We start from the raw sequence: 25590 nt of genomic DNA, 5'->3' as shown, positions 1-25590 counted from the left end.
GATAGCAAGGCGCCGAGCAACGCTCGGTCCGGACACCCAGATGTCTAGTTTCAGAAATAATGATATTAACTGATACCTTTTCTACTGAGCCTATTTCATTAACCCCCGACGCAAAAAGAGGGGTGTTATTTTTGCTTTACATCAGGGTCAAGCCTTTCCGGACTAATCCTTCCTTACTATTATAAAGGGGAAAGTGAATAAATAATAGGATATTTTTTATCCGTTGCCTTGCCTTGTATCCATAGTACAAGCTTTACTTAGTTTGGGACTCTGGGACTGATGTGCCAAATGTCCCATGATATTTAATATTATTATTTTAGCTTTTACCCGCGGCTTTGCCCGCGTGGAATTCGGTTATCGCGCGCTGTTCCCTCGGGAACTGTGCATTTTTTCGGGATAAAAAGTAGCTTATGTCACTCTCTGGCCCATAAACTATCTCTATGCCAAAAATCACGTCGACACACACACTTTCGCATTTATAATAATATATTTATATAGTATTATGGATATTATGGATTATGGATGATCGAAGTATGGATGAAATAAAATAAACATTTTACATAGTAAAATATTTTTATTGGAAAAAATAGACGGTTTACAATTAAAAACAGTTTAAATTTTCGTTACTTCGGTCACGCTTTAACTTTTTCCCTGGTTGTGCGTGACCATTTATCTTTTCCAGTTTACGCTTATTTTTTTTGGATTTCTTATTTTGTTCGGCGAGTCCAGCGTCCTGAACGTGACTGCTGTTATTTTTTTTCACTGTGCCTTTGAAAGTTCCTACAAAATCTACAGTCGCTTTGAAGTCTATACTTGATGGAATATGGCAACTTTCATGAAACATTTTCATTGTATTTATCAACTTTTTCAGTACTGTAAAGAAATTATTTTTTGCTTCAAAACCCGTATCGCTTTTCAATGTGCTTTTCAGTTTGTTTTCGAAGTGCGTTTCTAACTTGTTTAAGCTGTTTAACGCCTCGCCGCTTGGCTTTGATCGCTTCAAAGAGCGGTAGAAGCCAGCCATTAGTTCCACACCTTCATTCCGACGGAACTGCCTCACATTGCTGTTAAAAATATTTTCGACTATTATGGGCACGAGTTCGTAGCTTCCTTCCCATTCGGTTTGTAAAACATTGTGGAAGAAAATAATAGGCAGCATACAGTTCCGATTCTGGAAATAGCTTTGTAGAGCCTCCTTGAACACTGTCACGAGGGGCGATAAAGCCTGTTTTTTAGGCGATTTAGTGACTTTAGAATCAATTTTCATGGAGCAGTGTATGATAAACGTAGCAAAATGTGTTACAATATCACCGATGGCTTGAAACATGAAATGCGACCTGGAACCTTTGTCGATCACCGATTTCAGGTTGTCACATAAGATTTCCAGTGTAATGTCATCTGTTGACGAAAATTTCCTTATTTTTGTAAGAACTTTAATGGTTTTTCGCACCCTGTTTTCAAGCTCACTGAACTGGCTATCTTGGATGCAGAACTCTAAGCATCGTGTTAGTGGAGCGATCATGCCTAAACAAATATCCATTGAGAGCTCTTTTTCAAGGTAAATGTCAATTAAATCTAGAGCCCTGATTCTGAAGTCAGATAGTGCCTTTTTATCTTTGCGATCTTTTTTCGTCTTCTTGCCTTTACCCTGGTTGAATTGTCTGAATGCTTCAGCGAGCGCGTCGTCGAGCTTCTTGCCGTGTTCTTCGTCAATCATATCTGCATCGATGCTCTCGGCGTCTGACTCGAGCGCGGCGCTGCCCAAAGCTTTCTGCACGGCTATCCTCAACTGGTCGGGAACCGTCACTTTGTCGTCATCCTCCTCTTCACTATCACTTTCTTCATCGCTGCCGCCATTTTCAGCTTTATCATCCTCGTCAACTTTGTCTTCATCTTCAGATTCGCTTTTATCGTCATCGCCATCTTCAGAATCACTGTCTTGTGTCAATGGATTATTTTCACTGTCTGGATCCAATACAGATAAAATCTGACCAACTGATGTGGGTGTTATATATTCCCAGAGCAGCCTGAACACGCATTGAACTACAGACCTTAGTACGCTGGATTCGGTAGAGAGGATAGATAGCAAAACTTCTATTAATACTTCCATCCACTCTGGCTCTTCTTCGGCTAGATTACCTTCTTTTGCAACTTTCTTTACCTTTTTTTTATTACCCTTCCTATAATGTTCATAACAGCTTTTTAGTTCTTTTATTGAACTTCTTGCCATTTTGACATGATCAGGTTCTGAGAATAAGAACAGACCAAGTTGATATAACAGAATTAGGAACACTTTATCAACTTTTGACTTTGACAGAATCTTTTGAATTTTAGCAGACACTTCTGTGAGCATCTCCCAGCATTCCATATTTTCTTTAGGGAACTGCTTTTCGAGTTTAGTTCGGACTTCTTCTTTCTTCAGTATACCATTGATGAAGTCACTAAGTGAAGATAGGACTTCGACTAGACTGTCTGCATTTGTGAAGCGGGAGGTAAAACAGCGGTAGAAACATGACTTAGTTGAGGCTGTTGAAAAAAAAAGCTTATTAAGTAAAAGGCTACATTATTCATTAATTTCATTATTCAATGCTAGCTCACATTAAAATCATAGCAAGAAAACAATTAGATATGTGGATTTAACATAATGTAAACAAAATTACCTGATAAATCACTGCTGACTGCAGCATTATCTCCACTGCTGATCTTGAAAAAGCCAAAGCACATAAGAATCTTCATATAAGTGAGTTTGAATTCTGTGTCGTCTTTCACAGTATCATGGCTTACTAGGTATGAAATAAGTTCGGCGGCTCGAATCCTTTCAATATTAAACCAATTCCTTTCAACAGTGTCCTTGACACATTTATCAGTGTTTAGAAGTACACCTTTGAAAAGTTTCGCCATTTTTTTCACGCCACTTTTATCCAAATCCGCAATTATAGACTTAACTACACTGGTTCCGGTTATTTCAGTAAAATTAAGCTCACCAGGGTTGAACAACAACTTCTTTAGTATCTGAACTCTGATTGCGCTGTCAACTTTTTCCAACTTCAAAGCTTTATTCAGAGCATTGAGCAAATCTTTTTCTTTTTTAATCATGATTTTGTGATCATCTTCATTTTCTCTCTTGTTTCTAATCTTACTGGCAGTTTGGAGGCCTTTAAACCAGTCCATGAACAGCTTGAAAAAGTTCTTGCTTATCAATTCTGGTATGACTTCAACATTGTCCTTCAGATTGTTGAGGATGGTAGTGAGCATATTGACTGCTACCAGCTCCCTATTCCTGTTATGTTTGACGAGCTGGCTGTCAATGCCTGACGTCCAGAACAGTTGAAGGTGTGGTGACTGAGCTATACTTATACCAATTTCTTTGTATATAGGATGATTGAGTGAATTGAAGTCTATTCCGGTCTGTAATTTAATAAAGTCACCAAATCAGTTGAAAGTTTTCAGTTACAAAACATAAACATGGATTAATATCATAAGCTAATTATTTATCTGCTCTTTTGTTTAGTAACAACAAAAAACCAACTCACCATAAGTTTTTCACAGATTACATGTATATTATCTTCACAGAGTATCTCAGCAACACCCAACAGCTTTCGTAGTTTGACTTTCTCTGGAAACTTTTTGCTTACAACCATCAAGAAGTGAAGTGAGTCTAAGGAGTGCTCTTTTAACTCTTTCTTGAAGTCTTGCCTTATATTTGACCATACAATGGTTGAAAACTGATTATCATCCAACTGAAAAGAACTATTAATTATTGGAAGCTAGAAAGTTGTACTTTGTGACATAGTTTACAGTACTACAATATGTATATTGTAGGTGATAAAGCAATATCGCGTAACTAGCTTTTTCAATAAGGTATAATTTTCACCATGCATAAATATCTGATACGACTCTATTTCTTGGGCCGGAAGGACATGTCAGATATTTTTGCACACTCCGCTGTGTTGTGGCAGATATTAATGCTGGTGACTACAGTACTAACATTGTACTGTTCTGACAGTGAAAATTATACCTTATGAAAATGCTAGTACTACAATTATTTATGCTGTTGTTATTTCAATTATGCCTTATTTAAACTTTTAACGGCCATGGTAAGCCACAGCCGACAAAAAAATATTCTGAAAATCATTCCATATGCACCACGAAATGCCGACATGGCCACTATGGCACTTTTTTCAGCTGTTTTGTTTTACCGACCGCACGGCGGTCAAATGGTTAATTGGGAGTAGGTATAAATTAAAGTCCATTTGTGTCACCTAAGTTATGTTATAGTTAAAATGTCTAAGTAAATTATAAGTTTAAATTTAAATTTTATAGCACTTACAAACTGTCAATGTGAGTTCTCAATTATTTTTTTCTGATATACATACATATAACAATAAAATTCAAGGTGGAGGTAAGGATAGTCTAAGCATCGAAGATAAGAAAATTTACTGAAAGGAATCATTTACTTATTATTTTTATTTTATATTTTTAGAGTACTTTCCCTCCAGGTGAAATAAAAATATCCATACAAAAAGTAGTAAGTGAGTGGGACAAAAGATGCTTACAACCCTGCGGCCCTTTAAGATTTTTTTTAAATAAAAACAAAATCTTAAGATTTAATAATGTACTTATGCTTACCGTAATGACATAATCGAGTAACATGAGATAAGCAGCAGTGCTTAGGTAGGATTTTTTTGCTCCAGCTTTCAGCAGCAACTGTAAAATCTCCTTTTGCTCCTCTTCAGTACATGTGAGCATGTGTCCAGAGCGGAATATAGCCCCACAAACAAGAATCTGGCCGAGAGCCACATCTCCAACTTCCTGTGTATAGATAAGTTATGTGAATTAAAAATATTTATTAAGCAAGTGGTTTACATAATTAAAGAATTGAACACCAAATAGCATCAACTTAAATTTACAAAACACATTATATCTATATTGATTTAGTCTCTAAACATTATTGCCATAATAAAAAAGTTAAAAAAGCAAGGATAGTGATTATATTATGGCTCTTACATGATCTTTACCTGAAAACCACTTAGATGTAGAAGCAAATATGAATGAGTTAAAGTAGGTGGCATACACAAACAGACGGTAGAAACTGAAAATCTTCACTCCACATTACTTAAGACAACCAGATGGCCTAGTGGTTAGAGAACCTGACTATGAAGCTTGAGGTCCCGGGTTCGATTCCCGTGTCAGTGCAGATATTTGTATGAAAAAATATGAATGTTTGTTCTCGGGTCTTGGGTGTTTAATATGTATTTAAGTATGTATCTTTATCTATATAATTATATTTATCCATTGCTTAGTACCCATAACACAAGCTTTGCTAAGCTTACTTTGGGACTAGGTCAATTGGTGTGAATTGTCGCGTGATATTTATTATTATTACTATTGATACACTAGTTAGCAACTTACACTTTTAGAGGAGCCATTGGCATGAAGCTCTTTCTTCACCAGTTCAAGCAGCTGCACAACAGTCACTTCAAACTTCTTCAGCAGAGCCACTAGAGTCGCAAAGTAACCTGCACGTATTTCAGGCACATTAGCACCCAAACTTCTTACTAATCTCTTTAAAACATACTTTAATTCTTTCTCATTCTGTAACAAAATTTACATTGCATTACATAAAGAAATTAGAAATGTATATTGCAAATATCTAAACCAATTTAAATCAACGTCTTTATTCACTGTACTGTGAATATGGACTGTTAAATATTATGAAACTAACCTCGCCGCCTTGTAACCGAGATATTATTTTAGCGCCACCGTTAAGTTTTCCGTCTTTATCAACCGCTTTTAGTAAATCAAAAGCGTCTAGAATTGAAGTTGTCACTTTTAAGTCTTTAGTAGGTTTAATTTCATCGACTTCCGTTTCTTCCTTCATTTTTAAAACAAAATTATTCCCATGCTTTAAAGAATCGCGTATCCACATGGGATCTGACGTTAAGGTGACGTTAAGCGAACGTCACGTCAATGACATTTGCTGTGTCGCTGTCAAAGAATTTCGTTCAAAAACATGAATTACCAAGATTAAAAAAAAATATGAAGCACGATATTTTCCAGTTCTAGAACGTTAAGCGGCTAAACACTGAGTCGTTCGCCGCATGCTGCAAGTGGCGACCGCAAAAGTGTAAAGAACACGGTAGTCGGCTGCATTCGGCGGGCGACAGCTGCCACCGCCTTAATATGGCCGCCGCAGTAGACGGACAACAGACAGACTAATGTAAAGGCGACGGTCGTTTGCCGAAGTAGTTTGAAACAAATTCGGCGACCGCATTAGGTGTACGACGCAGTGTAATTGCCGTTTTATGTACACACTTTCTTTATCTCTGTGTTGCAGAATGATGCCGATCGTATGCATCGTCGGCCGATTTTTGCTCTCTGTATCGCATTCATACAGGGCTTTGTGGAGGTCCCTTTATAAACAGCAGGGCTACTACGAAACCCGAAACTCGAATTTCGGGTCGTGCGGTCCCTCTGACACTTATACTATTTAATACGAGAGCGAGAGAGACCGCACGACACGAACTTCGTGTTTCGAGTTTCGTAGTAGCCCTGCAGATTCTTTCTTTCCCATGGGTAGTGTAGTTACGTCTTTACGGTTATTACGGTATGAAGTGTTTCCATGTTCAAATTTAATTTTGACTAATAATTAATTACATTTTTAATTATTACTTAATTATGAAAAAATCGGCTTTCAGTTTTAATTTTTAAATAACTAATTAAGTAATGAAAGTCATTAGCTTAATTATATTTGTATGTTTAAAGTGTAATGTTGTTACTTGAAAAAATAAATAATGGCTGCTTCCATAGGAAACTAATGCGCGCGCGCTCAGTGTTCCATGTTTCTAAACATGGCAGGTCGCAGTGGTTTCGACGATGGAAATCCTAGGTATAAAGCTTAAAATATAATTTAAAAAGCCTTTTTTAACCCTTGTTCAGTTCAATTATGTGATTTTGCGATGGGATTTCCTATTTAATATAGTGCACCATAGCTTCTAGCAGATAATTCACTTGTTTTGGCAAAGCGATAACATAAACTGAAATTGCGATTTTAAGAGAAAACGTGTGAAGAATTACCACTTTCTATATATCATTAAGTGTACCGAAATCAAGATTAATTATGAAATATCGTTAAAAGTAGTGTGTGTGATACAATTTTATAGGTTATATTATTCCTTGGTTATGTTGGTGACTTTAGGGACTTCGGCGGCGGTCGAAGGACGGCGGGCGGGCGCCCGCTCCCCTCGGAGCCCCCTTACAAGGCGTACGTCGGCAATTTACCTTCTGATATCATTCAAGGAGATATTAACAGAATATTTCCCGTAAGTACCAATTCTATGCAAATTATTGTATGCATTTTCCGGCACATCTTTCTGTTACACAAAATTTAGTAAAAACAACATTAAAAATACCATGCTACTCATCATCTGTCAAAGCATGTGGCATTTTTCTTGTTATTCCATGTTTTTTTTTACTACTGCTGAGTTACAGTAAACCTCTAATAAATATGACCTTTCATAGCAAAATAAAATTATCCAGAATTACGTTCAATGCAGTTTTTCAACTGTAGATAAAGATTTTAATATATTATTGGTAATAGACTAATTATATCTAAAAAAATTTGAAAGAACATTCATCAAATTTTCCTTCTACCTTTATACGAATGTGATTCATTTTGTTGTTATATTAAATGAACTCTGTACCAATGCTTTTTTTCTTGAAACCCCTGTAAAATGAAATAAAAGACTTAAGCATTGACATCTCAACCATGATTTTGAGATTTGATTGGTACAAATCTGAATTTTACATAAACAGTTCTTTTACTAGCTCACCTATCCTATCCTGGTTTTTTCTTGTGTGGTTGGGTAATCAAATATTGGAAGTTGTCTTTTTTCCGATGGTCGCATAGACTTGAAATTTGGTATGGATAAATAGTATATTGGTTGACAATGCAAGTACACTCCACATAGGAAGATTGCGGTAATAATGTAACAAAAACTGATTTTATTTGACTAAGCGCTCATTTCGTCTTTTGGTGCCTCTGTATAATTTTACCTATGACATTTTAATTTCAGAATTTATCCATAAAGAATGTGAGATTGGTTATGGATAAAGAAACAGATAGATTCAAAGGATTTTGCTATGTAGAGTTTGAATATCTTGATGATTTGATCAAGGCAATTGAATTGAGTGGCCATCTCAATGTGGATGGAAATATGATTAAAATTGATGTGGCAGAAGAAAAAAGGAATGACCGGTAAGTAATTAAGTACATACCTTATAATGAAATATGTATCTTTATTCTGTTAAAGATCAAAAATCATACTTGCTGCTGATATCAAGAGCATGGCAGTGTTACCTATTTTCTTTTTACTTAAAGTGATACATACATAGCTTAGCATTTTTCTTCATTTACTCAAAATTGTTTTTTTTTATTAGTCATTCATTAATACACTTCAATTAAATTTATTTCGGTTACATTTACATTTTGTTGAATATTAAAAACTGCTTCTTTGTTTTAAACAAAGAAAGAATTAGCTTTTGCTAATTCTAAAAAACATAATACTAGATAATACAATTTGTTTAATAGATTTATTAGTCAACAGTGAATAATCACAGTCATTTAATTAATTATAATGGCATGACATGATAATTATTATTTAATTGAATCTTGTGTTTTTAGTCATTTTGATCTTTCGTTCAAGAGATTATAGGTACTGTTTTCAAAACCTTGATTTACTTCTTTAACTGAAGGAATATTCTGAAATACAGTCATTGTGAATTAGGTTTACACAAGAAATTTGTGTTGTGTCACCAGCACCAATACCTAGCTGTGGCGTGACTGTAAATTGGCATTCCATATGTGTTCACAGAGGAGGAGGCTTCGATCGCGGCCGAAGGGACGGCGGGCGCGGACGCGACGGTGGTTTCAGGCGGGATGGGGGCGGTCGCGGTACGTACGACCATTTCGACGGAGACCGCCGCGCACCCCGCAACCAGGGTGGAGGGTTTACTCATGGTAACATTGCTTTACTAACATTTATGCTCGACACACAATAAAACAAAAAGTCGTTGATTTAAATTCAGACATTACTTTATCTTTATAGAGGGAAGAGTTGCTTAGCTGCTCTTGTACCAAATTACAACAAAGTTGGTAACTTCATGCTTTAGCTAATTAGTTTTATTCATTTCCATAGTCTAAAGTCAGAAAATTTGACCTAAAATAATTATAAATGTCAATACTGTGAATGACTGATGAAGAACCTAACGAATGTGACAAAAAGCGGAACTAATGCGGCTACCTGTTGTAACTTCACTTTTTACAGGTTGCTGTGATTGTTTGAATCTCTTGTTCAATGGTTTCAGTTTGTATTTTGAGATTAAAATACTACTAATAAAAAGGTTCTAATGATAATTTAGTAATAAATAGAGCACAAATTCATTAACATTTTTGTTTCACTGTAGAAAGAGTATTTATCCTGGCCTGGTACTTACAATCTATGGCAGAGTTTAGGCCTCAGCATACTAAAATCAACCGACTATGGGTGGGAAGGGAATTGTGTCTTAAAATTGTTTGTTAATGTTTTCAATTGCCCTATTGAATTGTATTTTGAGAACTTTAATATTTTTTCATAGTAAATTCATTTTGTGTCGATCAAACAAGTTATATTACTGATTATTATAAATTTTAAAATGAAATAACTGTCTGTCAGTGAACTTTCAAAGAGCTGACTGTTTTTTTTTTGTAATTTGTTACTCAAAATATTTTATTTGTGTGCCAGAAATATGACTTGTGTAAGACTGTTATGCCTTGGCTGTATCAATCATACATAATTTCACAGCACAGTTTTATTGTTATTATTATTATTATTGTATAACTTCGTGTCATGTTTCTGTTGTAAAAAATATCTAGAATTTCTCATACTAATCCCATTTCATGAACAGATTTGAATATTTCATTATTTCAGCTTCTTTACTTCTTTTTAACAGACTTATATATTAAAAAAGTGATGCTTCTTGTCATAACTATAATGCAAGCAAATATGAATGAAATATCATCCTATATTTTACAGTGTTTGCTTGCATTATAGTATTTCAATAGAAACATATCTGTAAAAAACACAATTATTTTAGAAGTAAGATGGTCAATCTGGTCATGATGGACCTCATACATTTTTCTGGGTCGAGATTAAAAAAAACTGGCACAGGACCATGCATTTCACCAATCATCTACTCATTCTTCATCTGGATTTGTCTCTGACTTCACCCTGGGGAGCTAGTTGTGTGAACTTTACGAGGGCTGTTTGAAAAGTGGAAAGAAAACACATTTTTTTTTTATGTATGCATTTATTTTTCTACGTAGTCACCTTTTAACTCTATAAGCTCAAGCTTCATTAAACCATCCAAAAAAGTATGATTTTGGAAAGTCATTAAAATAGGCCTCTGTAGCGGCAATGACTTCGTCATTTAATCCAAATCGCTTACCACCGAGCCATTTTTTTAGGTTGGGAAACAAAAAGAAATCGCATGGGGCCAAATCTGGAGAATACGGGGGGTGAGGCAATAGTTCGTAGCGTAACTGTGCTAATTTCGCCGTCACAACTCTGGACGAATGAGCCGGGGCGTTGTCGTGATGAAACAGTCCTTCAACACGGCGTCAAATTCAGCTAATAAATTGGCATAGTACTGCCCTGTTATCGTTTTCCCCTTTTCTAAGTAGTCAATATGTATAATATCCTGTGAATCCCAAAAAACAGTCGCCAAGACCTTTCCAGCCGATGGGATGGTTTTTGCTTTCTTTGGAGCAGGTTCACCCGGTAAAATCCACGGCTTCGACTGCCCTTTCATTTCCGGGGTGTAGTGGTGAACTCACGTTTCGTCCACGGTCACGAAACGACGCAGAAACTCCTTCGGGTAACGTTTGAACACGACCAAACACTGCTCCGAAGTAGTCAGTCGGTTCCGTGAGTAAACGCGGCACCCACCTCGCCGATACTTTCTTCATACCCAATTTTTCTTCTAATATGTGTTGTACCCTCTCGATTGAAATGTTTACAGCATCAACAATTTCTCGAAGTTTAATTCGGCGGTCGGCTAAAACAATATTTTCAATTTTCTTAACCATATCGTCTGTAGTCACCTCAATTGGCCGGCCTGGGCGATCCTCATCAAAGACTCCCCCCGCTGGTTGTTCTCCCCCGCTTAAACTCGTTATACCAATATCTGACGGTTGTCATAGAAGGAGCACATTCATGGTAAACCGCTTGCATTCTTACTTTTATTTCATCACATGTTTTTCCTTCCAAAAACAAGAATCTAATTACAGACCGATACTGTTCTTTCTCCATTTTAACAATTTTAAGTTCACGCTTTCACTAAATCGCTGTCAAATGAGAAAAAAAAAACAAAAGAATGCCATTTTTTTTAAATTTCCCACCTTTGAAAAATGGCTTAAAAAGGTGGTATACTTATTTTCGGCCAGTGATATTAATATATTTAGAAAACGGGTACTTATCAAACAGCCCTCGTAGTTGGTGTTGTGATTTTTTGTGACATTCAGAAATGATTTGTGACTAAAATGCGGACACTCATTTCACTAATTTTTCTCTTAAACAATTTAACGTGATACAATACTGGAAAATAAAACGAATGACGTAAAATCATGAATATCTTTTAAATAATAAGCAAGATATAAGCGAATGAACGCATTCCATCTCTTTCTAAAAAAATGAGTATGTACTTTGTATGGTCGTCGTAGCATATGACGTCACAGTCCATGACGAACCTGTCCGTCTAATTGACAGTCTAAAACGTCCACATCTTCATAGTTTTTTGATGATATTTAAAAGATTCTTTTGCAATTCGGTTTGTCAAACAACAAAGGTATAATTGAATAAATAAAATAATGCTTGTATATTCTCTATTCCCTGTTTAGAAGGCTTTAGCGATGGTGCGTTTACAGAGCGCGAGCGTGGCGGCGGCCCTCCCGCCAACGACCGGTGGGCCGAGCGGGACTCGTCGCGGGGCGAGGGCCGCTCCTCGCGCGGTCCCTCCGAGGAGCCCCGCGGCGGCGACTGGGGCCGCATGGGTCGCTCCGGCGGGGGCGGAGGCGGGGGCGGGGGCGCCGGCCCGGGCGCCGGACCTGGAGGCAATCGTCCACCGCCGCGGCGAAACTTCGATGACATGCCGAATTCACGCCCGGGTAATTACCTCCTTTGAACTCAGGAAAAAAGATAGTTGATAGAGTTTATCTAGAGATTCTAGTGATTCCTCGCCAAGGTTTAATACTATTTTAATTGAGACGCCCATCCATGTTCAAAAATTTAAATAAGTAAGATGCTTAGTCATTCATTAATAATCACTAGCTGTTGCTTGAGAAAATTGCCAATCGGTACGGGAGTTAAGGAGTGATGTGCCAAATTTCATTAAAGCCGTTTTGCGTGATTACGTATCAAACAGGATTTAAAATTTTACTACGTTAACGTGTCCATCTTTAATCAATAAAACTTACAAACCTGCAGAAAAGTTGTGTTGTCTTTATCTGGCAAAGGGGTGAATATACGAGCGTTTTAACCGCTCGGTTAAACGGCATTACCCCTCCAAATCTATTAGAACTACGGAAGAACAAGTCGCAAGAATTTGATCGCGCTAGATTTAGCATCATCATCGGTACAGTACGATTACTTGGAGTTAACACTTGACAGAAGGGCGTGCCTTCAGTCAATTTTCAACTTTGAGGCCATACGAATAAAATAGTTTTTACATAATCTGTAAACGTGGGTAGCGGTATACTAAAAATGGCTTTATTTGTATGTCGTCAAAGTTGAAAATTGACTGAAGGCACGCCCATCTGTCAAGTGTTAACTCCAAGTAATCGTACTGTATTGTCTTTAGCTTTCATAGAAAAATTAACCCTGAGCGTCATCTAAAAGAGATACTACTTAACTTAGAGATAATACTTGCCGAAACGGTAACGAGAAAAAAAAAAACGTTGAGTCTTTGTATTGTTTACCCTGAATCTGAGGGTTTATATTATAAGTTTTTTGTACTGATTTATGGTGTGCAATAAAGAATATTTGTATTTGTCTTTACGCGAACATAATGTTAAGGGTTTAAAATACATAATTATGTATATGTATGATATTGAGTGAGCGTTGTCCTGTTGCAGACACGACCGGTCGGCCGAAGCTGAACCTAAAGCCGCGCACCGTGACGGAGCCCGTCAACTCGCTGGCCTCCACGTCGCAGGCCTCCTCCATATTCGGGGGCGCGCGGCCGAGGGAGGAGAACCTCAAAGAGACCCCCAACGAGTAACCGCCCGCACCCCGCCCCCCGCGCGGACATGTGTCGACGTTCCCACGTCTATGTGTGCCCTGTTTGAGCGCCGAAACGGTAGCTAACATGAACTGCAAAGCTTTTGTTAGGTTACGAGGTTGTAAATCATTTTTATCATATATTTTGTTAGCTTTATTATGAGTATTGATGAGCTTATTGTTCAGTGGTCGCGCTCGCTCATTTTCGAGCGGCAGGAACGGACGCGTCGCATTGTCATTCGCAGTATTCAAATTGCTAGTGCTGAATATCTCATTTTATACATTCGCCGGGCTCATTTGTACGATAAACTATGAACTTCACCGCATAATATTTTTTAATTAGAAGGAAAATACGTCTCATTCATTTGTTATATTGACTAATTGATTTAGTTGTATTTTGTAATTAATACATATTATTTTTTTCGTAGTATGTGGGCAATTTTCAGAGATTCATTGAGAGTTCTCAGTTGTAATTGTTTACAGATTCTATTGTTTGACCGGTCGAACCGGTATAATTTAATCAAATCACTGAGCGTATAATTATGAAAATAGTCTAAGTGCTGATGTTACTGATATTTCATTAATAAAATTAAACTTCCACGTACTGGGATTTCTACTTTATTAGATATTTATGTAATGTCTATAAGCTACGTGGCAAATAAACGAAAAAAAAATTGCAAAATTGTAACGGATTTTAGAAAAATGAATAAAAAGTGATTATTTGTAATGAAGGGTTTTGTGATGGACTCCTCTATCCTTCCAGTCCCGCTCCTTCATCCTTCACTATAAAAAAAATTATATATTCTCTTACTATTCTCCTAAGGCCCAAGGTCTTACCTCCTACCTGTATCATAGAAGCATACATACAGCAGTTGTGCAGTCATAGCGTGCCACGATCCTACCCAGTATTAGAAATACCGATATTTTGTTAAAAAAAATGCGCTGGTCCGGAGTAACGTGTCTGAATTTCTAAACGACTGAGCTTGTTTGTAAATGCGCAAATAAATTTGTCAAAAATAAAATCAAAGTCAAACTAGTAAATGCAAGTCGGCGACGTAGGAAGTCCGTGCCGAAAAATGTCATAAGTACATGGGCCTGAACTAGTACAAAATATCAGTACCTAACTAGTAGGACCATGGTTCGCAGTGACTATGAGCAAACTTTTGCTTTGGGCCTTAGGAGGCTAATAGTCATAGTAAATTAGTTACGCCGCTAATAGTGGCTGACTCAATACAAAGGCTGATTAGAAATCATGTACATACATATCGTCACTACTTTAAAAAAAACTTACCTCAAAATAGATAATTTTTCTGAGTGAACATTATGAACACTTTGTCAAGGTTCAATTTTGTTGACATTGATTTTAGATACGAGATTTTTTCAAAGTAGTGACGATATAATAAATAATATAATAGTCATGAGCAAGAAGGTTGGCTGAGTGAAGACATTCGGGTTGACGCCCAAAAAGCTGTTGCAGAATGATTAATATCCAACAGTACTTACCTATTTAAATAAATACTTGGAACCAATACCACAGAATAACTAATAGTACTACCGTACAGAAGGGACTCTCTCGAACAAAAGTCAAGTTTAGGTATAAATCGTTCCTTACTCTTACGACTTGCACGCGAAATTGAAACTTATCATGTTACACGAGCGTTCAAATTCCATTGGGCACCGTTGATTCGAAACCGGTTTGGCGCCAAGTGCACAGGGTTCCCACTCGCCGATGAATAAAGATAACAGTGGGTTGTGGGTGTTATTATGAATTCAATAAACTACCTTTAATAAATAAGTAAATATACTTTAACCTATGATGACAACAAAGCACGACAATGATAACCTACTTATCTACCTACTACTTTTGCCTACTACAGATTTCCGTATTGGCGAAACCATGTCTTAATATTATTTCTAAACAACCAATTAAAGATTTTTATCACTACATAACTACAAACATACGAAACTATTACCAGGCAGGGACTTAAGAAATTAGAGAAGTAATGAGGACGACCGGCCGCCACTTGCCGTTGCACGCTGTTGTAACAGAATGTTTGTGTATAATATACTTACCTACTTACTTATAAACAAACATTTGAGCAAACTTAGTTACTTTGGGCAATTGTTATTTGTGTTAAAATGGGTCCACAGTGTTTACTTTTAGGTGAATTAAACGGTATTCAATCAAAAAGGAATTGACTGATTGTTAACAATACGAAAATCTATTAGATAAATGTCTGGTTAGGGAGGTATCTACGAGTATAACTATACTTACCTAATATAGAGTATACCTAGTTATATTTACCTAATTATTTGTATTTCGCAAACTATATTCATTTAAACGCCCTATTATGCTTATAATAGGTACCTAAACATCTTGTTAATTATTAAATTGAAATTCAGGGATTTTAATAAATTCTCGTGGCAATTCCCTTAAATTACATCATGATTTTCATTGACGTAATTTAAAACACCCATGCCAAATTTCATGACTCTAAACCCAGCGGTTGTTATTTCAAGATTTTATCCCTATCCCGTGGGAATATCGGGATAAAAATTAGCCTATGTTTTATTACAGATGTCCAACTATCTACATACCAAATTTCATGACTAAGCCCAGCGGTTGTTATTTAGAGATTTTATCCCTGTCCCGTGGGAATATCGAGATAAAAAGTATTCTATGTTTTAATCCAGATGTCCAGCTACCTACATATCAAATTTCATGACTCTAAGCCTAGCGGTTGTTATTTAGAGATTTTATCCCTATACCGTGGGAATATCGGGATAAAAAGTATCCTATGTTGTAATCCAGGTTATAAACTAACTTTTTTCCAAATTTCATCCAAATCCGTCCAGCCGTTACAGCGTGAAGAATTAAGAAACATACTCACTCACAAACTTTCACATTTATAATATTAGTAAGATAAGATAAGATTTATTATCTAGTTATTTACTATGGAATTTTGCCGCCCGGACGAACCGCCCCTTCGCAATTTTGAAGTGGCAATGGATGGGTCACATCTCTCAAAGAACACATAATCGTTGGGATCTGGTCTTTGAGTGACGATCACTAACCGGAAGACGAAGCTTTGGCCGGCATGCCTCTCACTAGGTGGAGTAATGATATCGCGAGAGTTGCAGGCAACCGATTGATGCGAGTGGCGAGTTTTCGTTCATTGTCGTGTTTAGGGGGAGGTCTTTGTTCAACAGTGGACGTCTTCTGGCTGCTGATGATGATATAATATACCTATAGATGAAGCGGTGCGTGTTCTGGTCTTATACCACGAAGTTCGAATTTCGTAGTAGCCCTCGTTATGCACCTGTTTCGTTTACGCGAATATTTTGTCGAATACTTACACAAAGTGGTAGGATAATAGTTTAAAATAATAATTAATTAACAACGTGTATCCAACCAAACGGTATTTGCAATTTGCAGTCAAAATCAAAACTATTGCATGCAAGGTGTAATTTTATACACTTGCATTAATTTTAGCTTGCATAGTTATTATTAGTACCCGAGCGACCGAGCAAACCTCAAGCTTAAATTCGATAATAAGCGTTTTCCCACAGATAAGACCAAACAAGATTGATTTGTCATCCCCGAAAACCCCCAAATACCAAATTTTATTGAAATAGTTGTAGCTGTTTTAGAGATTCTGATTATATATAAATATTATATATTATACAAAAATTGCATTTAAAGGTATTAGATAATGTGGATTTTTATTATAATGTAATTAGTTGAATTGGTTGAGGAGCTTACGCTTACCTACCTTAGCAAAACCTTTTTACCTTAGTAAAAGGATATGATTCATAAAATAATGTCTGAATATTGACTTTTCAGCTTCAGTGGGTCTGATTTACATACACCATTAATGACTAGGAAAAGAAAACATTAAGTTTAATCAAATAAATTTATTCAAATGTCAAGATCTTCATCTGGATCCTCTTCATCCCAGTCATCTACAAAATCGGGCTCATAGTACACTTTGCTCTCGCCTTCATTAATTTTACTCATGTAGGGCAATTTTAGTTTGTACTTCTCAAGTTTCTCAGTCTGGTCCATTTCTATTTTAAATGTAGTCAGGCTACTTGGCATTAATTTTGCTGGTTCCTCTTCTTTGTTCAGGTCTTTTATTACAATAGTAGATTTTAGGGTGGAGGTCCTGCTATCGTATGTAAGAACCTCCTCAGATTTAACGATTTTCCCACTTTTTTTCAACTGCACCCATATTTTGGAAGAATCTGTTGTATCATATGAAACAATTGCACTTGCTAAGTGATGTAAATTTGTTTGTAGTTTAGAGGAATGTGGTAAGCAATCTTTGTGGAAAATGAGTATTAGTTGTATCACATTTGGGCTGAAAATAAGTTTCTTTAAAACTTTTAAGCATTCGCTCCAACCTAAGGAAAGATACATTTGGTTTATGGAATCTATTATCACTGAACATTTTGGATGTGCCACTTTGTCAAGTTGATCTACATTGAAATCTTCGTGGCATACAACATTATTTTTGAACACACATCCCCAAAAAGAAGCAGGCTTTTCATAACAGAACAAGTGCAACTCGTTTTTTTCATTATTCGCCAATTCTAGAAGAAGAGGTAATATATTTTTGTCATAGTCATCTTCCACTAAAACTGTTGGTGCTGTTTTCAATCTATAGAGGGTCATCTCACAGATTAGATATTGATAAAACTAGTAACATATCTTTGCTAGTAACCTACTAAATAATAAAAATAAATAAAAATGCAATTTAGCATAAGTTACAGTTCGACTTTAAGGTTAGAAAAAAAAATAACGACACGAGTTCATATCGCACGCAACCGGACAGAACGCTTGTGTAGTTGTGTTCGCTTGTACGACGAACTATTATAGTACTTATTGCTATGTGCGCACAAAGTTTAATTTGCGTTATCAGAGAACCATCTGCAGCATTATTACGTCAAATTAATACCATCATGGGAGTGGTTTTAACAGTAGCTCAAATAGTGCAAGGAAGGATGTCGTGTCGTGTTGCTATTTCTTAAGTTTTCCGTGAAATTGTTTTGTGAATATAATGTTTGTAAGAGATAATTTAATTTTATGCGTTCTTTACCTTGCACGGAAATGTAGCCAAATCAATACTACCAAGCAATTTCAATATCTTAAATAAAGTGAAGTACTGTGTTCAATATCCTTTTCGTTGATTTCCGAAGTCCTAAGCTGATAGTCAACACCTGGCACACCTGCAGCATAGTCTGCATAGTAAAAGAGAACAAGTATGCAGACTCCGACCCTTTAGGAGACTTAACTGCCTACTCCGGCGCGGACGCTTAGGGTTGTCGATGTCTATTTTTAACCCCCGACGAAAAAGAGGGGTGTTATAAGTTTGACCGCTATGTGTGTCTGTCTGTCTGTGGCACCGTAGCTCTTAAACGGGTGGACCGATTTGAATGCGGTTTTTTTTATTTGAAAGCTGGTTTTCTAGCGATGGATCTTAGACATGATTTATCAAAATCGGTTCAGCCGTTTCAAGATCATCAGCTCTTTTGTTCGCTGCGGTAGGAATCTTAGACGCATAATTGGGACCTAAAATTTTAAACACTCATGTATGCTATATAGCTATGCAAGATTATGGAATTCTCGGCCTGATCCTGCAGCCAGGATATCCAGAACACTAGTAGGTACACTATTAATAAACTATAGCAGATATATCGTGTTTGGGTTCGTTTTGATCAGTATTTGATTCTACATATAATGCAATGGTGGCAACACGATGAGCTGATGCTGCAGCCAGGATATCCAGCACACTAGTACACTCTATAAAAATAATAGCACATATGTCGTGTTTGGAATAGTTTTGATCAGTAATTGATTCTACATACAATCCAGTGGTGGCAACACGACGAGCTGATGCTGCAGCCAGGATATTCAGCACACCAATATACTCTTGAAAAAATAATAGCAGATATGTCGTGTTTAATTCCTTTTGATCAGTATTTGATTCTACATATAATGCAATGGTGGCAACACGATGAGCTGATGCTGCAGCCAGGATATCCAGCACACTAGTACACTCTATAAAAATAATAGCACATATGTCGTGTTTGGAATAGTTTTGATCAGTAATTGATTCTACATACAATGCAGTGGTGGCAACACGACGAGCTGATGCTACAGCCAGGATATTCAGCACACCAATATACTCTTGAAAAAATAATAGCAGATATGTCGTGTTTAATTCCTTTTGATCAGTATTTGATTCTACATATAATGCAATGGTGGCAACACGATGAGCTGATGCTGCAGCCAGGATATCCAGCACACTAGTACACCTATAAAAAATAATAGCACATATGTCGTGTTTGGAATAGTTTTGATCAGTAATTGATTCTACATACAATGCAGTGGTGGAAACACGACGAGCTGATGCTACAGCCAGGATATCCAGCACACCAGTATACTCTTGAAAAAATAATAGCAGATATGTCGTCGTGTTTGATTCCTTTTGATCAGTATTTGATTCTACATACAATGCAATGGTGGCAACAAGATGAGCTGATGCTGCAGCCAGGATATCCAACACACTAGTACACTTTAAAAAATATATATCACAGTTTAAAAAACAGGAAATAAAAACAAATTTAAAATTAAAAAAACCCCCGACTTAAAAAACGTCAGCAAAAATAAAAAAAAACGCCCGAAAAAAACGCTGCTTGAAAAGACAATTAAAAAGTAAAAAATAATTATGTGCTACCTAGCTGTTGCCCGCGACTTCATCTGCGAAGAATTCGTTTATCTCTATCCCGCGGGGACTATGCTGATATCCCGCAAAATTAGCCTAAGTTAATTTAGTATAAAGTATCTAGTAATATTTTTTTATCTAAGCGTTGTCGGTGTCGGGGACCGCTAAGGTTAATACTTTAAAAAATACAACATATTTAGTTTCATGTATAACCTTAGCGGTCCCCGACACCGACGACGCTTAGATAAAAATATTACTAGATACTTTATACTAAATTAACTTAGGCTATTTGCGGGATATCAGCATAGTCCCGCGGGATAGAGATAAACGAATTCTTCGCAGATAAGTCGCGGGCAACAGCTAGGTAGCACATAATTATTTTTTACTTTTTAATTGTCTTTTCAAGCAGCGTTTTTTTCGGGCGTTTTTTAGATTAATTAATTACCTACCGGCAAATAATTTTAATATGAAAGTTAACTTAAAATTCTCTAATATCTGTGTCTAGAGAAACTAAATTCTTTGCCGCTCTATTATTATTATTCTAATTTTAATGATATTATTTATAAATTCGCCGAAGTGGTGATGGCGTCTGTGTACATACTACTCATGTTTACTATATTATATTGTTTATAGGTAGGTAGGTATCTATTATTTTTTTATGTGTCCTTGCACGAAACTATCACACTACACTTACTATATACTACTAATTTTACAACTATACCTAATAAAAAAATATGTAAGTACGAGTACACGAACGTAAAAGGTGATCATCTCTACGTAAAAGGTGAAGCGAGCGCAAGATGAGCGAACTAAAATCGAAACATATGGCGCCGACGGCAGCACGCACAGCCTTGACTAAAGAAAACTTAATCCTCATTAAATTATCAGTGTGCGGCGGGTGTTAACTCACTAGGGCTATGAGCACCGCCCCCGGCATGCACGCTCGCAGTCTCGCTCGAACTAGTCGCGCCACGTAACGCTACGTGTAGCTGTGTGATTTTCGGGAAACTGGTTCACGATGAGTGCAAAACCTCGCGTTTTTATGGTTGGTAGTAGAATATCTACGAGGATATTAGAATATCTATCATGAAATAGCGTGGTGCTTCGATTTTTGGGATGAGGAGTAGGTATATATTTAAATTGTACAGGAGCGCTGAAGCAGTATATGTATAGCAGTATATGTGTTATTCCAGAGGTCCAGCTACCTACATACCAAATTTCATGACTTGTTTGTTGTTGTTCCAGCGTTTGTTATTTCAAGATTTTATCCCTATCCCGTGGGAATATCGGGATAAAAAGTATCCTATGTTTTAATCCAGGTTATAAACTAACTTTTCGCCAAATTTCATTCAAATCCGTCCAGCCATTTCAGCGTGAAGAAGTAACAAACATACTCACTCACTCACAAACTTTCACATTTATAATATTAGTAGGATAGGATTTATTTGCCAATAAAAAATTACAGCATTACAGTAAAACCAATGCGCTGTAAAATTCAAATTATACTTACAAAAAAACACAAATGCTGGGTGGGCCGACATTTGTTTTGGGGGTTTTCTTAATTTGAATATGGCAAATCAAATTCAATAAATGTCAATGTCACCCACTATGACAATTCAAGTCTAGTGAAGAAAAAAAGCGCGGGAAACGTTCGGTCGTTTGGTTGTGTTTTGTAATTGTTTTTGCAAATATTGTGAAAATTGATTTTTTAGTTGACAAGAGTTGATTATTCGGGTATTGTAAATAATAGTACAAGTATTCTATGTAAATTTGTATATTTTTTGTAAGTTATAGTGTATATACTGGACATATAAGGGTAAGTTTTTTGTAATCTTTGTACTTCAGGTAACTCCTCATGGACTGCCCCAGACATAGGACACAATGTAACTATTGTAGATGGATCAAGTACTGATGGCTCTTGTAGCCAGGATAATATTAACAGGAGGAAACGACACTCTGTAAAAACATGTCGCCACTGCAACAAAAAAGGTCAAGACAACGTCATGGCGAGGCATTAATAATAAAAGAAGATGATTGTGTTTGTAATTTTGATGAAAGCCGTCAAAGAACGCATAATATATTCGCTAAACCAACCCCCAAGCCACAGCCACAACACATCACTCCTTCTGCAACTAATGATTCAGTACCAGCACCAGCTCAACCATTGACTAACTCGACATCCACAGCTCCCCAACCAGTAGGCAGAATGATGTACCAGAAATCAGATGTAGCCCCATTTAATGTACATGTACAACGATTGCAAATCTCAGAAAATGACAATGTCTCTCTACACCCAGTAGTGTTTGGGAAATTTCTAAGGAAAAATAATATTTCCCAAATTGTTAATGGGAGCCTGAAACGCATTGGAAGAAATAGAGTGACTATTTCTTTCAGCGATTTTCAGGCTGCCAATAACTTTTTGACCAACCCTGCCCTGTCAGCATCCAACTACAAGACATTCATCCCGACTTTCTCTGTCACCCGGTTGGGAATTGTACGAGGCGTTCCCTCCGAGTGGTCAGAGGAAGAAGTTTTAGAGAATATCTCTGTTCCTATAGGCTGTGGACCGATATTAAAGTTAGACGACTAAAAAGGAAAACTATTGAGTCAGGTGTCAGTGAGTTAAAACCTACAGAGTCAGTGGTACTTACCTTTGATGGCCAAGTTTTGCCCAAGCGCATATTCATGTGCTATGCAGCACTACCGGTAGACCTATACATATATCCTACTATACAATGCTACAACTGTTGTCGCTTTGGGCATGTCAGAGGTCAGTGCCGCTCAACTCCCAGATGTTACAAATGTGGTCAGGGACATACTGGAGAAAATGTGAAGTTGATGATGAGCATATACGATGTTGTCTGTGCAAAGGTTCTCACCTTGCTACTGATAAAAAATGTCTAGAATTTGAGAGACAAAAAAATATAAAGGAGACCATGGCTAAGAGCTGTGTGTCATATTTTGAAGCTAATAAACAACACCCTCCTATCTCAAAAATTTCATATGCTGATGCATTACTCAGTAATAACACTAATGGAACAGAAAAGGATTTCTCTCACTCTAGTCCAACTACATCTTACTCACACACTAGCCCAACTACATCTTATAAGAAAACTATCTTTATGAAACCTCGCTCCCCACCCCAATCTAGATCTAAAGGATATGATGTGGCAGCGCATAATGCCTTGACAAGGGATTATGACATGCCCGTCACTAACAAAACTATTTATAAATCTAATGAGACCACTCAATCTGTGAAAGAAATAATTCTATTGATCATTAAGTTACTGTCCCAATCTGGATTGGGTAGTAGTATCTCACCGTCCCACGCTGCCCCTATTATGAATTTTTTCACTCAACTCTTAACCGATAATGAACAGCCAATTTCAAATCCTTCAATGGAACTGTAGAAGTATAATTCCAAAGAAAGCTGATTTACTCTATTTAATAAATAAGTTTAATTTAAAAATTATAGCCTTGCAAGAAACTTGGTTAAAGCCTTCATCCAATTTCAGGATATCAGGATTTTCTTGTATAAGAGAGGACCGCTCTGATGGATATGCCGGTGTTGCTTTGCTTGTAAAGCATGGCATTCCTTATTCACATATTCCTCTTCCTGCTCATAACAATGATATATCTATAATTGCTGTCTCCGTTAATAATATCTGTTTTGTCTCATTATATATCCCTCACCCTTCTTCAACTATTTATAATGAAGTAAATGACATATTGTTACTGCTTCCGAAGCCTCTTATTCTTCTTGGAGATTTGAATGCCCAACATCAATCTTGGGGTAGTTCCACCACCAATTCCTATGGTAATCTAGTCATTGATATGATGGACTCCCATAATCTTTGTATCCTAAATGATGGTTCTCCCACCCGACGAACTGCACCTGGAGAGGGAATAAGTTGCCCAGATGTTTCTATTTGTAGTCCAAATTTATTTTCTTCTTTATCCTGGAAGGTCTCTCCTCTTTCATTCGGAAGTGATCATTTCACTATTCTTCTGTCATTTCCGTTTAATAACTCTCCTACTCAAAAGAGCCCTCCTCGTTTAAAGTACAATTTGAGTAACGCTAACTGGGACACATTCAAGGAACATCTTGATCAAAAAATTTCCTCTCTTCCTTCAATCGAACACAGCGACGAAGCCACATGTGCAGCCGCTCTGGCAAAGATAATGGTCGAGACTGCTGATAATGTTTTTCCAGTGAAAAAAGTAGGAGGAAACAACATTCCTTCTCCTCCATGGTGGGATTCGGAATGTACTGCAGCGGCCAAGAGGCGAAAGGAGGCTGAACTTGCTTACAGAGAATCTAGCACCAATGAAAACTTTGATTTTGTTTTGGAGGAAATAGACAAGACAAAAAAGCTTTTTAAAAAAAAGAAGTTTGAAGGTTGGAGAAACTTTTGCTTATCTGTATCTCCTAATACAAACCCTTCTGTGGTTTGGAATAATATTAAAAGATTTCGATCTGCTTTTAAAGAAGACTGTTCCTCCAACCTTCCTTCTACATTAGCAAATGATTTTCTGGATAAACTCGCTCCACCCACTGTTCCTGAGTTTATTCCTTTATCTCCAGTGCTGGACCTGAGCGGGCTTAATGGTCCATTCACACTACCAGAACTCAAAGGAGTCATTTCTAAAACTAAAGATTCAGCTCCTGGACCAGATGGTATACCATATTCATTCTTTACCCATCTAAATGATATTCCTCTTCTATACTTCCTAAAACTAATTAACAAAATATTGATATCTGGCGAGATTCCCGAGGCTTGGAAATGTCAAGATGTTTTACCTTTCCTGAAACCAAAGAAGGAACCTTTTGATGTGTCTTCTTATCGGCCTGTAGCTCTGTCCACTGTCCTAATGAAACTTACGGAACATCTGGTCAAAAATCGCCTAGAGTGGTTTATTGAAACTAACAATATACTTAGCCAAAATCAATTTGGTTTTAGGCGTGGCAGAGGTACCATTGATAATATAGCTGTTCTTATCACGGACATTAGACAAGCATTTTCCGATGGCAATACTTTGATTGCAGCATTTATGGACATTTCAGCAGCGTACGATAATGTCATTATTTCTCGCCTCCATAAAAAACTTCAAAATCTTAAAGTACCACTTTTGCTTTCCAATTTTATCATAAATATGCTGTCAGGAAGGTGTATTAATCTTACCGTAGATGGCACTAAGAAATCTAGGCTTTTGTGGAGAGGGTTACCTCAAGGCTCGGTTTTAAGCCCGCTACTCTACAACATATACAGCCATGACCTAGAAGATACTTTAGGTACAGAGGTTAAAGTTCTGCAATATGCCGATGACTTGCTTGTATATTGCTCACACCGAAATTCTGAAATGGCTTCAGTTTGCTTAACTGAATCCCTTAATCACCTGAAAAACTGGCTGGATGACAATGGCCTTGAGATTTCCCACTCTAAGAGCGTCGTGGTTCCTTTCGCCAGGACAAGGGTACCGCCTGTGGTTTCTGTCAATTTTGATGGCCACCCCATTCCAACGAAAAGCTTTACACGTTTCCTTGGTGT

General features: G+C 37.0%; 3 protein-coding genes across 6 annotated transcripts; 1 reads left to right on the top strand and 2 right to left on the bottom strand.

The window, feature by feature from the left end:
* Positions 1 to 554: 554 nt before the first annotated feature.
* Mybbp1A (MYB binding protein 1a) lies at positions 555 to 5974 on the bottom strand. The gene is made up of 6 exons (XM_074092340.1): positions 5726 to 5974; positions 5413 to 5595; positions 4630 to 4812; positions 3534 to 3740; positions 2661 to 3408; positions 555 to 2526 (listed from the first exon to the last, which is right to left on the bottom strand). Exons 1-6 carry the CDS (start codon positions 5927 to 5929, stop codon positions 602 to 604), a joined length of 3450 nt encoding a protein of 1149 aa, XP_073948441.1. The 5' UTR covers positions 5930 to 5974; the 3' UTR covers positions 555 to 601.
* Positions 5975 to 6786: 812 nt separating this feature from the next.
* LOC141431244 (eukaryotic translation initiation factor 4H-like) lies at positions 6787 to 14040 on the top strand. 4 transcript variants are annotated; one of them, XM_074092338.1, is made up of 6 exons: positions 6787 to 6889; positions 7199 to 7322; positions 8076 to 8257; positions 8874 to 8953; positions 11963 to 12202; positions 13169 to 14040. In XM_074092338.1, the coding sequence occupies exons 1-6, from the start codon at positions 6840 to 6842 to the stop codon at positions 13312 to 13314; spliced, it is 822 nt and encodes a 273-aa protein (XP_073948439.1). In that variant the 5' UTR covers positions 6787 to 6839; the 3' UTR covers positions 13315 to 14040. The 4 variants fall into 4 exon arrangements, with proteins under 4 accessions (XP_073948439.1, XP_073948438.1, XP_073948437.1 ...); XM_074092337.1 differs by having other exon boundaries at positions 11936 to 12202; XM_074092336.1 differs by having other exon boundaries at positions 8874 to 9019.
* A 3173-nt stretch (positions 14041 to 17213) lies between these two features.
* LOC141430830 (elongator complex protein 5-like) lies at positions 17214 to 18086 on the bottom strand. The gene has a single exon (XM_074091688.1). It carries the CDS (start codon positions 17986 to 17988, stop codon positions 17233 to 17235), a length of 756 nt encoding a protein of 251 aa, XP_073947789.1. The 5' UTR covers positions 17989 to 18086; the 3' UTR covers positions 17214 to 17232.
* Positions 18087 to 25590: the final 7504 nt, after the last annotated feature.

Source organism: Choristoneura fumiferana, chromosome 9, assembly GCF_025370935.1.
Source record: "Choristoneura fumiferana chromosome 9, NRCan_CFum_1, whole genome shotgun sequence".
Lineage (NCBI taxonomy): Eukaryota > Metazoa > Arthropoda > Insecta > Lepidoptera > Tortricidae > Choristoneura > Choristoneura fumiferana.
The sequence above is the reverse complement of the archived record's forward strand: the minus strand, read 5'-3'. Positions and strand labels throughout refer to the sequence as shown.

Excerpts from the sequence above, each read along its gene's own strand:
- Mybbp1A (XM_074092340.1), bottom strand. The coding sequence starts at position 5,929 with ATGTGGATACGCGATTCTTTAAAGCATGGGAATAATTTTGTTTTAAAA. Across the intron at positions 5,596-5,725 it reads CTCGGTTACAAGGCGGCGAG|AATGAGAAAGAATTAAAGTA; the intron begins GTTAGTTTCATA and ends ATTTTGTTACAG. Across the intron at positions 4,813-5,412 it reads CCAATGGCTCCTCTAAAAGT|GAAGTTGGAGATGTGGCTCT; the intron begins GTAAGTTGCTAA and ends ATCTATACACAG.
- LOC141431244 (XM_074092335.1), top strand. The coding sequence starts at position 6,840 with ATGTTTCTAAACATGGCAGGTCGCAGTGGTTTCGACGATGGAAATCCT. Across the intron at positions 8,258-8,873 it reads GAAGAAAAAAGGAATGACCG|AGGAGGAGGCTTCGATCGCG; the intron begins GTAAGTAATTAA and ends ATGTGTTCACAG. Across the intron at positions 12,203-13,168 it reads CATGCCGAATTCACGCCCGG|ACACGACCGGTCGGCCGAAG; the intron begins GTAATTACCTCC and ends GTCCTGTTGCAG.
- LOC141430830 (XM_074091688.1), bottom strand. The coding sequence starts at position 17,988 with ATGACCCTCTATAGATTGAAAACAGCACCAACAGTTTTAGTGGAAGAT.